Below are 14475 nucleotides of genomic sequence, written 5' to 3' on the forward strand. Positions count from 1 at the left end.
ATCTTATTTACACTCAAGCCTATGCTGTAATGAAAGCTCCGTCATGCAGTATTCATGGCCCCGGGACAGAGAATCATGGCTGCCCTGCCTTATACCCAGCGCTCACAGACGCTGCCTCGGGTTACTGCAGACCTCACCTCTCCTGCCTCCACCACACCTGAGACGACCAGCACTGGACCCACACGTGATGGAAAGAAAGAGAAGGCTGGAGACGAAGAAAGGGAAGAGGAGTGAAAGGGGAGGGGGAGGGCTTCAAACACCATCCACTAATGCTAGAGCACTGGTAGGTAGCCTAGCATAAAGATGAAATTAAATCTTGTGGGGGAAACCGGTCTGAAGCCCCCATTCAAACGCCACTCAAACTGTGCATGCGTATGGCCCCATTAAGCAGATGCAATGAGCCATGACAGTAGATCCTTCTGTGCGAGATACCCGGCCTGTCCAAAGGCCACAACCCTCCTCATGGTGACGTGCGCTGAAATCCTGTATGAGTGTAATGAAACTCCTCTCAAATCATGCGATCAGCACGACGGACATCAAAGGTGTCATTGGTGTTGAACTACAGTACTTCTCAGCTTCATGGCCATGGAGTCATAGACGGAGGGTTGAAAAGGGAAGAAGGTTAATAGGAGTCTACCTGCCCAAGAATCGCCTTTATGAGAACAGAGCAAAGCGAAGAAATACCACATCGCAAAAAAAGCAGTGGGGGGTAGAAACCTGAACATTGACCTACGTTTGCATGCTCTTGAGTGGAGCTGTTGTGTGTGGACGTGAGGGCAGAGGAAAGAGAGGCAGAGTGTGATGTATGTGTGAGCGTGTTGCATGTTTGAGTGTCAAAGACAACCTTATCAACTCTTCATGCCTTGACATGTAATAACCATACAGCGATAGGCTCTGGTTAGGTTAAAGCCCTATAGAACAGCCAAGTGATTTATTTTTTTAAAGGAAAGCAATTTAACCTTATACCCAAGGCACCCTGCTTTTTCCAAAAATAAAAAAAGAGAAAAACATCTATGCATGTTTGACGGTCAAAGTGGTTTGTGTTTTTACATTAAGCAAAAGTGTTTAGAGTAGAGGTGATTGAGGACAGGGGATTGTGGGACAGAGGTGGATGTCAACCCTGGGTTCCATCTGGCTCAGAGCTAGCACAGACCTGGGGAACCAACGTCGGGTCGCCAAGGCCAGATCCGTCGGCAAGCAATCTGGGCGGCCAAGCCTCCTGTTTCCTTGCCCTGCGTCTGTGTGGACGTCTACATTTCACCCCACTGTTATGCTGTGAACCTGCTAACCTATGCAGCCCGCTAAAGGCCGACATGCACGTATACACACATATACCGAACGAAAGCCTATCCAGCATCAAGCTTAAACATAGTCTTTTGTTGTTTGTTTGTTTCTCTTCTTCATATTCAGAGGAGGCATGTCAAGTCCTCTCTGTGGGCGCCAACTTTGATAAACAAACAAACAATTCTTCACCCATAACACTTGAGGGATGTTTGAAACAACATATCCCCAAACAAGTCCCTGGTGATTTGTTGAGTATCTTATTTAACCTGTGACAGGGTGCTCACTCACTCAAAACATAACATCAAAAGTGCCTTGTGTGCACCCTGGCGAGAAATTGTTCAAAAGCATTCACAATAGAACAAAAAAATCAGCACTTTTTTCCTCCACGCCGCCATAAAAATTGGGAGCTGGAGTGTGTGGCTTTTCTGCTGAGTTTGATTGATTTAAAAGTCGTCTGGGTTGCAATATTGGCTTTTTTTTACAGCACGCGACGCTTTAACAGATTTCCGCCACCACTGCTGGCAGCATGACCGCCTTTTCTTTTTTCCTCTCGACTTCCTCTCTCTCCATTCTTTTTCCCCGTCAATGAAAATATGACATGGATGAAATGTGTAGCGCTCCGGCGAGAGGCACAGAGAAGCATGGCAGCGCCTGAGAGCCAGCACTGACCCACTGAGGTCCCCCGCAACAAACTTAATAAATAAATAAATAAATAAATAAATAAACAAACAACAGGCCAGCTACACTGATGTGGAGTCAAGGCTACCCTGAGAGGTGATCAATACTTCAATCTCAATAAAGTATTTCGATATGGCTGGAAACAGTGTTGAGGGGCGGAGGGGTGAGGGTGAGGGTGCGTGTATGTGTGTGTGTGTGTGTGTGTGTGTGTGTAAGTGTGTAAGTGTGTGTGTGTGTGTGTGTGGGGGGGGGGGGGGGTGTTGAGATTTGAGCAGGGCGACCTGCGCCACCCTGTCGTGCGGCCCGTGCCAACCTCGTATATCACTGTAGTAATAGAAATGAGCTGTGACGCGCACACCCAACCTGCAAAGAGGAGGCACGCATAACAACTCCCATTCCTCAACTTCAAAATCAATACCGCATTCCATTTTGGCAACCTTCACTTCATGAAATAAATAACACAATGAAGCCAGAGACAAAATGGGAACCACAGAGTGCTGATATTCCTACAGGATATACAGTTAAAAATACTGTACATTTCAATCGGTAAGAAAACAGAAACCCCTTGCAGACCCTCTTTAGCTATGTAAAGGAAGGTCACCTCTGCTTTCATTTACCTGCATGCAAAAAGTGATGGATAAAATGCCATCTTGCTGAAAGAGTTTTGTATTACAAAAGGCAGTTTCTAAGGGATGCATAACAGTGTGTGTGTCGGTGTGTGTCTGGGAGTCTGTGAGTCTGTGTGTGTGTGTGTGTGTGTGTGTGTGTGTGTGTGTGTGTGTGTGTGTGTGTGTGTGCCCAGACTTACTTGTACACAGTGCCTCCATTTCCATGGCCAAGCTGCTCCTGATACTGTATGTCTTGTTCATTTATCTATGAAAGCACATAGAGATAAATAATCAGCAGATGCCATGGCAGGCTGAGGAATATCAGAGGCGGAAAGATGCTCCTTGCAGGCTGAGGAATATCACAGGCAGAAAGATGCTCCAGCCATAAACCACCAGGCTGCTGCTCAGGTCATTTCAAGTTCAGCGGCGGGTGGAGAGGAGAGGGGAGGATCAATACAACATTTGCTGTCCAATTTATAAGGGGACAGTGGTGTGGCAGCATGTGATTGAAAGCTTAATGACGATTTGTTTGAGTCCCGCCCGTCACCTTCAACTTTGATAAAAGGTGTCAAAACACTGTACAACACAATGACGTTTGTACGGGCAGCAAGAGACCGGAGCAGTCTCTGTTTCCTCACGTCAGCGTGATTGACAGGACTGTTCTGTCTCTCTCTCACTTTCAGGTCCCTTTGTGTATGTTGTCTCTTTAAACCTGAATGCATCAAGGAGGACTTGCAACATTATTTTAGTGTTTTGCACAAAAAATGTTCAATAGGTCTAATCCAAACAAATCAAGTAGGAATAAATATAATCAATATGATCATAGTCCAAGGCCAAATGGGAGGAAATGGTTATTTGTGCTGCTAAAAGGTGGCACGCTAAAGAAGGGCTTGAGAGTTGCCACAGGGCCAGTTCATTTCCAGCTATATAAAACACTGTCTCCTGAAACATAAGTCAAACCAACCAAGTGTGCGCCACTGTCACTTTATCGATATTGACCTCTACGACCAAACAATTGCCATTTTGGCAGCATGACAGATATTAGATAAATATTTATATCATATAACCTGAGCCAATAAATCTACTTTAGGGGACCAGTTGTAGCCAAAAGCAATTGTCAATATCTGGAGAGAGGGGCATGTTTTGCTCCTTGGCCTCCGGTTGATATGAAGTCAATGCTGGATTGTCACAGCTCATTTTGGAGGGCAGGGACAACTGGGGGGAGTGGAGGGGGGGTGGCCCTTTCCAATTGAGGCCCATTGATTGGGTTAAAGTGTGTTGTTGTGTTGGGAGGGGGGAGGGGGCACTTGTCAGATGTCAGGATGTGCAGTTGCTACAGCTCTATTAGTCCAGCGCCTAACAGGTGACACCAGGGAACAGGTTCGCTTTAATTGTCTGCCTGACAGAGTTCGGCTTCCAAATGGCTCTTGTGCTTCCAGAGGAAGAGCTAGTGTATGTGTTTGCGTTTGTGTGCATGTGTGTGTGTGCATTTGTGTGTATGTGTGCGCGTGTGTGTAAGAGAGAGAGAGAGAGAGAGAGAGAGAGAAAGTTTGTGTTGAGCGGATAAGAAAGGCAGCGACAGGGGCCATTGACTACAGATACATCTCCGATCGGTGTGGGATAAAGATCTCATCCCATCCCACTGTAAAAAGGCAGCGTGAAAAACACTGGGAAAATAAAAATCAATAAGGAACCACTCATTGAGTGGGGGACAAGCATGTCCCAGTCGATAGGAGCTAATAGGTGCGGCTGGACAATGCAGAGAGGCCTGCGGCAGTGAAAATCTCCCCCTCTCATAGCTTTGGGAGTAGAGGGAACAACAGGGGTAGCCCTGGGTTTAATAGAACCTCATAGGGAAACCAATTGTCTGTATTTGTCTTCAGTGTGTGTGTGTGTGTGTGTGTGTGTGTGTGTGTGCTTGTGTACGTCTGTGAATGCATGTGTGGATAGATAAAGGAACTACATAAAACATCATACCTGTCCATTTGTCAGGATCTTTTTGAGCTCAGCTGAAGACTTTTTTAAGCTGTGTGGGGAAAATGTCTGTCAGTGACCATTAACACATTGCACAGTGCAAAGCTTACACATGCATGCATGCATACTGCCTGTATTATCACTGAGAGGGAGAGAGAGAGAGGGGGGGGAGAGAGAGTGAGAGAGAGAGAGACAGAGATTGAAAGAGAGAGAGAGAAAGAGAGAGGGAGACAGGGTGTGCATGTTCTATGACACTAATGGATAGACGTTTGGATGATGTCATGCAGAAACACATGTATCCATGCCACCACCAAACTGAAGCTAGAGATGATGTCACAGATAAACCTAATCATTATAATAATCATAAACACAGATAGATTATTATACTCATCAAAACAGTGGCTGATCCACACAGCTGCTATAAGGTAGGTAGGTTATATCAGGACCGCATCCACTGATAAGGTCAGACTTGCGGTTCGTCCCAGACCTCCCTCTCCAGTGCTGGCATCCCCCCCTCACTCACCCTACTCCCTCTCCAGCGCTGGCATCCCCCCCTCACTCACCCTACCGGCTGTGCAGCTGTAACCCTGGGCATCTCACCTATTGTTGGGCAGCGTTTCGGTGGCACAGGGGGCGCGGTTGTTGTCGGATGCATGCCTCGTGTTCACCTGCGGCCAGACAGAGACAATGACAGGAAGGCCATGCCATGGCTCTCATTAACCTGTGATTCAGCACAGTGGCTCCACAGCTCAGAGCGAAGGTTAATTGGCTTTTGTGGAAGATGCGGAGATGGGGAAAGTGTGTGTGTGTGGAGTGGGGGGGGCAGAAGGAGGTAGCTTGGGGAGGATAGGACGAGTGGGGGGGGTGGGGGGGGGGTGAAAATTTGGGGTGTATCCTTGGAAAAAAACATCTGTGCGCCAAAACATTTAGGTGACATTAAAAATAAATTCAGTTTGCCATTATGTGCTCTCCTGAATGGCATTCAAAGGATCAGACCTAAATCTAACATGCTTACACACACACACACACACACACACACACACACACACACACACACACACACACACACACACACACACACACACACACACACACACACACACACACACACACACACACACACACACACAGCAACTAAAAATAGTTTGTTTAATTGAGGTCTACAGGTCACTCTGATCAGTCCAGTAAAGAAGAGATTCTCTTGTTAATTAATTAGTGTCCATGAAGACCTCGTTTTCAAACAGATATATAATTTACTTTACTTGCCACCAAAGCAATTAATTTTACATTAAAACCTAAAAAGATCATTTTGAGTCTAGGGCAATGTCTGAAAACAAACACCTGACCCAATGACTCCACATATACCAATCCTAATGATCTTGCGCAGATATAGGTTAATTAAGCATACTGTATGTATACTTAATATGTATGGAGAGAATATTGCTTTGTATGTATGATACTACTAGCTACAATAAACCTAAGAAGGAGAAAGTTTAATGGGAACAGTAGAATGCATACAAGCATGACCACTGTTCTTATTCCATATTCATAAACACCATAAATCTGCACAAATCATTTCTCATCCCTAAACCGTTTCTGCATATTAGACGCAAGACATAGATCTCCAACACCCCAACCGAGCACTTTCAAAAAGGACAAGAAAGCGAGGGAAGAAGGAGGGGTTGAGGAGAGAGAGAGAGAGACAGACAGAGGCAGAAAAAATAGAGCTGCACATCTACATATATAAATATAAAGAGGGGGCTGGTGAGAGGAGAGCCTTGACTTCAATTGACATTTCAATAAGTGGAGCACAGCATCGCCAATCCATTCCCAACTTTCCTGAAACAATTATTGAAATGGATACCTTCAGGCCATGTATGTTCCGTATCCCTGGAGTCTTGCCGGCTGAAACAGTAATTGACTAAATTGTAGAACACATCAGGGCCATTTACAAATTTGCTGAAAAGGAATCGTTTAAAAAGAAATGAGGATGAATCTGAAATTAGCAGTGAGAATGATTGAGACGTGGCTCAGGAGACATGCGCGGGGAATTAGGGGACCTTGCTGAAATGACTGTGGGTGGAACAGGGGTACTACTTCCAGACATCATTTGTATTTATACACTACGCTAATCCTTACGTACATATGGACACAGGCTTTCAGGATTCTTTAGTCTTTGTCTCACACTCAGTTTTTCTCTCTGTTACACATGCATATATGTACATACACACACACACACACACACACACACACACACACACACACACACACATACAGAGAGAGAGAGAGAGAGAGAGAAAGAGAGAGAGAGTATTTGCATACTTTCCTCACAACAAAATGCCTGCCAGTGTTATGATTTAAACCAACACAACTAGCAGTCTAATATCATTAGCGTCTGTTATCATTATTAGTAATAATCAGAAACTAAATGTTTAAATCAGTAAAATAACTCCTACTTTGTACTTTTACAAAGATGGAAGGTTAAAATCTATAGATAGGTATCATCACGATAACATTTACCCAGCTGTTACAAATTACAAAAATTCAAAAGGATCCTTTCGTGCTTTTATGTGCCACATAGCCCACAGGAGGTAAAATGTTATTTAATGGTGACTTCGCAAGACAAGAGTAGTGTGTACACAGCACACACACACACACACACACACACACTGTACACACACACTATACAGTACAAACCTCGAGGAAAGATCTGCAGTGGCTCAGGCAGCAGTCCATTGACACGTTGCTCCATCACAGTATTGCAGTACTAGAGACAGAGGGAGGGAGAGGGAAAGAGAGAGAGAGAGAGAGAGAGATAGAGAAAGAGAGAGAGAAAGAGAAAGAGAGAAAGAGAGATTGGGAGAGAGCAGTGGGAGGCAAATTCAGAAAAAATGGTTCGATTTCATTTCACCATAAAGACTGGAGTTTGTCATTCTTCAATACAAATAAATTTAAAAGACAGAGTTAACTTTTACATAGTATAAATGTTCCCCTTCACTGTAAAAGTGTTGTCACTGAAAGGGGACAGTGCATTATTGACACCAGAGATAAACGCCAATCTCAATGCCATGAAACGGCACCATTTTGCATTGTCCATCAGGCTTTACACCCAGCCTGAAAAGCCTCAGTATCACCGTCCAGGTAATCTTTCTTTAATGGGAAATTAACTCCCTATTGATCCCAAGCTTGTAATGCCTTCCAGGTGCGCTCCAATCACACGCCTGTCAAAATAAGAGTGGGGCCATTTGTTTTAGCGAGCAGCAATCTTACGCTGCACTCCAAAACAGCTCGACTTTAATTACCTTCTACACTGCATTACTACACAGCGAAGGTTAACTCACTCACACACAAAAACACAGCATCGATAGAGTGTGTGAGGCAATTTATCCTATTCATAAAAAAAAAACGACTGTAAAAACACTGTACGTGAGCACATTAGAAGCAGGGTGCTCTGACTGACCCTGCAAACAACAGCAGAAGCTCCTCCGCTCTCCTTGAGCTCTGGTAGGTGAAAAGCTGATCTCACTGGAATGTGCACTACATTTGTACAATTACATTTTATAATATATTTATTAATTAAACAAATGCTTTTATCCAAAGTTATTTGCAACAATGAGGAATAACATAACGCAGAGGACCTTACCTTAGGTAACAATTAAAGGTGCTCTAAGCGATGTTGGGTAACGTCATTTCTGTTGACATCCAAACAAAACAGAGAGCTAGCTAGCTCGCTACTCCCCCCCCCCCCCCCCCCCGTGCAATTGAAACTCTCCTAAACGTGCATCTCTTCGGTGATTGGCTGGAAGAGTTTGTTATGTTTTTGTTGCCCACAAAGGCCGCAATTTTTTACAGTGTATTTAGGGCACAGGCACCTAGTGGATGGTGAGGTTATGTTTGCTGTATGTTTTATACAAATGATTTAGCTTAGAAACCGCTTGACATCGCTTAGAGCACCTTTAATACTACACCAATAAATACTACTACCAGAAGATGAGAGGGCAGAAGTTTTATAGGTCGTAGGTGGTAGAAGAAGGGAAGAAAGGTGAACTAGGTGTGTTGGGTTCTTAGAAGAATTAGGAGGAGGTACAGCGAGAACACACACGCACGCACGCACGCACGCACGCACGCACGCACGCACGCACACACGCACACACGCACACACGCACACACACACACACACACACACACACACACACACACGATTCCTGCTAAAAGAACAATTGATTCCAATTGATGTTTCAGTTAACACCACCATCTGCTTAGAAGCTTGTGTGTATGTGCCCCTCCTCCCCTGTCTTAATGTCGGTGAGAGACCTCGTTCATTGACACTGGCCCCTGAACAGATAGGCAGGCTGTCCACTGCAAACCAAACCACAGACACAGATGGACCCTGAAGCAATGTGTGTGTGGGTGGGGGGGGTGTTGGACAATGACATGCTGGGGCCCAGGAGCCAACTGTATGTGCTGTTTTCAGTGGGCCACTGGACTCAGGGCAGAACACAGCTCAGCTCAGCTCAGCCTAGCAGAACAGCAGCCACACTCCCCTGCCCTACGAGTAAAGCACTGCATGCATCACACCTTGAGAGAAACAGAGTCGGTCACATAGAGAGAAAGAAAAAGATAGGCACGGAGAGAGAGAGAGAAATATAGGCAGAGAGAGAAAAAGAGAGAGAGAGAGAGAAAGATAGGCACAGAGAGAAAAAGAGAGAGAGAGAGAGAAAGATAGGCACAGAGAGAAAGAGGGAGAGAGACGCAGAGAGAAGGGAGGGGGGGCAGCTGTTATTAAAAGGCCTATTTATCATCGCTGCCCCCTCCTCAGGTTTCATCTCTTCCTGCCCGCCAGCATTGTCGCTAGGCCACACAGGAACAATGTAGCTCCCGCTCCTGCACACGCACACACACACACACGCACATGCGCACACGCGCACACGCACACGCGCACGCACACACACACACACACACAGAGAGACATGCACAGACACCCCAGCACATGTGAACATGCCCTCAGTTCCTTGTAGGCGCGCGCTGTAGGATCAGAAATGTGTCGTTACTACAGCGCACACTCACACACTCATGCATACACACCCATGCATATACACACACACAGACACACACACACGCATGCACACACACACGCACGCACACACAACACCTTTAATTTTCCACTCCACTACTTTATTGATTAGGAGCCGCAATTACCCACTAATATGTAACAGTGTATTAAAAGAAATTCCCCTTTGTTGGACAATAACTAAACACTGTTTGATCACAAACAGCATCCCTCAGCCTGGGGGGACAGACTGGCCCTCTCTCTCGCGCCGCTCCTCTCCTCCCCTGCCTTAGCCTCATCATCATTAGCAGACCCAGAATAGGAGCGCTCCTCAATTAGCGCGCGTCGGCTGGGGGATTGTGGGGGAATGAGGTCGCGTGGCTACATCTGACACGGGTCAGTCTTTAACTTTCAGCGGCGGCAGCAGCAGCAGCAGCGGTGGTGGTGGTGGTGGTGGTGGCAGCGGCTCCTTCCTCCAGGTTCAGTGGCGCGATTATAAATGCCCCTGTCTCAAAGGCGTCCGCTCTGCACGCACCCGGTCAAAGTCAGACGATGACGGAGGCTGTCCTCGATGCGCAACACGGCGCATCCCTATTTGCTCTAACGGCAGCGTGCATGATTCCACACTCTTTCTCTTTTTGCATGTGCATTTGGCGTCTTTTGGTGTGATTGTTGTTTTGTTTTTTTTACAATTTAATTGTGGTCGGATGTTCTTTACTATTTCCTCTGCAGGTTGTGACCCCAGTCAATTGAGAGGGAAGGCTTGAAGCTGTCGGCTTCTGACCCCAGAGGTCAGGTCAGGTGCCAGCCTCATCTGATCCCAGGCGGCATCCCATGACGGATCCAATCCAAGGGCAGAGGCCACCAGAGAGTCGACGGAATCGCTTGCTTAACTGCTCATCAGAAACAGAACCAGTCCTTAATTCCTATTAATTCAACACCATGGCAATCCCCTCATCTGGAATTAATGACAACAAGGCAGATTCGGCTAGTGGAAAAGAGGTGAGGGTCTCAGAGGACGCTAAACTGCCACCCAGGCGAAAATAAAGCATATGCTCTGAATATGAATGCGGGGATTGCTAAAAAAGTGTGAGTGTTGCGTAAGACCGTGGTAAAGTCAGTATTATGCCCATATTACACTTTCCCCTTCATTCAGCACCTTTCCCAGACGGTGCCATCCCAGGAGGAGCACAGGCTATTATCGGGAGCAGCAACTCATTTACTCAGGAGCTGGAGATCATTGTGCTGCAGCCAAAACTATGTGAACGAGGCAATGTGTTTGGGTAAATGGTGTTTGTATGCATTTCAAACAAGCATGCATTAAACAGCATTACAAACAGGCATCCCCAGAACACCTTTTTGGTGGCCTATTTAGATGACTGAGTTCCTTCCAATGCACTTGCCCTGAAATACATACAGCTTACATCAGCATCAACAATGACAAGTGATCTGACCCAATTTGAGGTAAAAGATATTATGGTTATTGTTATGCGTGCTCGGGCACTTTAATCCAAATCAAATATTATCGACCTTCATAGATTTTCTATTGAGCCCACTGCCAGCTTACAATACTAAGGAGGACAAAGTAACTGAAATCAGGTGAAGTTAATCTAGGCTATGTTCTGAAAGGTGAAAGATACGTTGAAATTATTCAAGCAGCCTACGATGAGCACAAAACAACAAAAAATGAAATGATTTGAAGTAAACAATTAAATAACATGCATTTCTAAGTGTCTTTTTTTTCTAGGGAGAGCAAAAAGAGCCTGTAGCTATCCAAGCATCAGTGTAAGCTGATGGGGGGTAAAAGACATCCCCAGATGAAAGTAGATTTTGAAAAATTTCTCAGCCCAGGGGGTCCGTTTATTAATGAGGCGAAACTTTAAGTACTGCATAATAAATAATAAAAGTTGATAGTTCATTTAGCTTGCACCGTAGCACACAAACACAACAATTAAAGCCATTACTCTTGATGTCTGCGACATGAACAGTAAGCATTGAGAAACAAATACAAAACAAAAAAAGTGTTTTGGGGAAAAAAAATATAAAATTATACAGCAGAATATAGCTGGTATATGAATGTGAATGTGAATGTACATATAGATATGGGTCTTGCAAATTAACATTGGCGGATTTTTGTATTGGGTAATAAAAAAAAGATTTAATTATCTTTAAGTAGCCTCATTTGTACCATATTTGCACTTTAAACATTAGACATTGCTTGTGACCACTGTAAGACAAGCGGGAACCGGTGAGAGACGCAGACGATCGCAGCTCGTCTCTTTGAGGACTTGTGCCAGTGCATGCCAAAGGTGACTTGTTACCATGGAAACATCAATTGGCACATCAAGCAAGTGGAGGGGAGGGAGGGAGGGTACAGAGACAAGAGGAAAAAGGAAAAAATCTGCAGCTACTTGTCATCTTCACCAATCTGCTTAGTAATGAGCATATTTTGCCAAGGGCTGAAAAGATCCACAATAATAGATTTTTAATAGCTTTCCCTCCAACAAAACCCTTTCAGCGCTCAATGGCACAATGAGAAAGGTTATAAATCAAAATCTCAAATCTCAATGGTTTGAGGTCAGTAATTATAATTCTGTGGAACCATAAAACTATATATACTTTCCAAAAAAAAAAAAGATTTTTTCCAGATGTTATTTTTCTCCTTGCTTACTAACCTTGCAGTAGGAAAAAAATGGTCATAAAAGAAACATTTCTGAAAACATACTAAAGGCACTTTGAGAGAATTTTTAAGAAAAATTAACACTCACATATGAGAGCATGGCTTTCATTTCTTCGTCACTCCTGACGGTAATTCGATCACCAACCTCATCTTCATCTACAAAACAGGAAATCTATCATCATCTCCACGAAAACAGAGATTATGGCAACAGTCAACGTGATTACGAAATATCATAATGTACTACTGTCACAATGAAACCATAAGTACAAAAACTATGTTCTTATTCATAATCCCCCAGGGCACTGTGGCAAGCCAAGCATTGACAGTCCCTGGGTATCAGTAAGAATATATAGTGGCCACAAGTTCACAACAAAGCATAAACATATCAAAATATTATAATGTCTTGGAATGCCAAATTCTGTTCTTTTTTCTTCTTGGCTTCTCATTTATAGTGCTGAGGGGTGTACGATGAAGCGAGGTTACTGCCTTATCCATGAACCTTCAGAGTAACCACTGACCTTTATAAGAACAGTCACGTATTGTCACAATAGTAAAGTCACATTTAAATTAGTGGTTACTTGTGAAGTTATCTGAATAAGACAGTAAGTAACTTTGCTTCATAGTAGACCCCTCTGACCTAAACCTGTGAATGTAATGTTCTTAGCTCAAATTACCTAGATCTGTACATTCATTTGTCTACATTACAATTTAATAAAACTTCTTCAGGTAAAAAAAGATCTGCCAAAATAAAAAGTCTAATCTCTCTGGTAAAAAAACTACCTCTTACAAAGACTCAACTGTTGAATTTTGTATGCAGACAGCAAAGCAGCAAGCAGCAAAACATAACTTAGTATGTTGATCAATAATGAACTTACATTCAAATGCTGTTATTGTGGCTTCTGGCATGACATCCCTTATAGCTACCTAAGAAATGTTGAACCATAAACAGACGTAAATACATTCACAAGCGAAATAGTATCTTTGATATGTACAGAAATTAGGCTGCAAGAATATATTGGATAATAGTGTGGATGTGGAAACAGCAAGAACCGGATGTGGAACCGGATGCTTAGGAGTAAGCACTGTCATTCTATGCCTGCTACTTTAACATTTGGATGTGTCAGGCACAAACAAAACTAGATTGCCTCTTACCACACAAGACTGTCTCTTTAGCATAACGTAATCTTGCTAGAACCTTTATACCCATACGTTAAAGTAACTTATACTTAAGTTATCGCTATCTATTTGGGCATAATTAGGCTACGTTACAAACCAAACATTGGCTCATTTCTATGTTTGACGGTCTAATTTGACATGCCAACATTTGACTCTTCAAAACTGAAATATATTGTGATGTGGTACAATCAAGTGTCAAAACAAAACGTAAGATAATTTAATAACTTAACGCTATCAAAGTACTTGCCAGTAAGTCATTAAAACTCAGCATAGAGGGACAGTCCACAGAGGAGTCCATGTCCCCGCGTGAGGTTTTGATTCGGATGACGATTCCCTCGGTGTCCATGCCGCACAAATTATTCAGAAGAAGTAAAAGCATAACAAATGTGTGAGAAGCACCATAGCGTAATTAAGCTAACTAGCTCACTTATACTCCAGCATGTATGTTACGTTAGCTTGCTAATAGCACGCTCGAACTATAGATGATGTTAACCACATTTTGTTTGCGGATTGTGCTTAAATCTTCAGCAGGACCAACTCAACAAACAGCCAGTGGCTATAAGATGAACAAACGTTTTTGATTATGAATAAACCATGATTTTTCCGATACTGGCTAACGTTAGCTCTCAAACTGTCAACAAACTAGAAAACTCTCAAATAGCGGAAATAAACCGGATGACTACCGTAATGAACCCGGAAACGATTCAAGGAAACGTCTGTAGTTTTTTTGTGACTTTGGTGTTTACTCAAATTCAGCTTTGCAGCAGATTTCCTGTTTTCTGTTACGGTGGGCTGATGTGATCTTACTTTCAAATGGTAAAAAATATTTCATACATTTTAATGTAGAATATTTTTTATGACTGCCTTCCTCTAATCGTCTGTCATCAGCAAAGAGACACAGTCAGACATTTCTTCTTGATTTACTTACTATTCCTTTTAAAGGCTACTTAAATATACAAAAGTACAAATATTTTCTTTTAAATGTATTGTAATGTAGGATTTAAGTTATTTTTGTTAATAATAGG

General features: G+C 43.6%; 1 protein-coding gene across 4 annotated transcripts in view; it reads right to left on the bottom strand.

Moving 5' to 3' along the window:
* Positions 1–14103, bottom strand: part of map2k5 (mitogen-activated protein kinase kinase 5) — a 59150-nt gene extending 45047 nt beyond the window's left edge. For all 4 annotated transcript variants that reach the window (XM_076287261.1, XM_076287260.1, XM_076287259.1 and 1 more), the window contains exons 1-8: positions 13698–14103; positions 13150–13198; positions 12363–12430; positions 7242–7311; positions 6409–6449; positions 5145–5212; positions 4548–4596; positions 2771–2835 (exon numbers count right to left, since the gene is read on the bottom strand). In XM_076287261.1, the coding sequence (XP_076143376.1) occupies positions 2771–2835; positions 4548–4596; positions 5145–5212; positions 6409–6449; positions 7242–7311; positions 12363–12430; positions 13150–13198; positions 13698–13829 (542 nt within the window). In that variant the 5' untranslated portion in view covers positions 13830–14103. The remainder of the gene's footprint in view (positions 1–2770; positions 2836–4547; positions 4597–5144; positions 5213–6408; positions 6450–7241; positions 7312–12362; positions 12431–13149; positions 13199–13697) is intronic.
* Positions 14104–14475: the final 372 nt, after the last annotated feature.

The sequence above is a fragment of the Alosa pseudoharengus genome, unplaced genomic scaffold (genome assembly GCF_046254945.1).
Source record: "Alosa pseudoharengus isolate Yale_2024_CS ecotype anadromous, Long Island Sound unplaced genomic scaffold, YU_APseudo_1.1 YU_APseudo_1.1_scf_16, whole genome shotgun sequence".
Lineage (NCBI taxonomy): Eukaryota > Metazoa > Chordata > Actinopteri > Clupeiformes > Clupeidae > Alosa > Alosa pseudoharengus.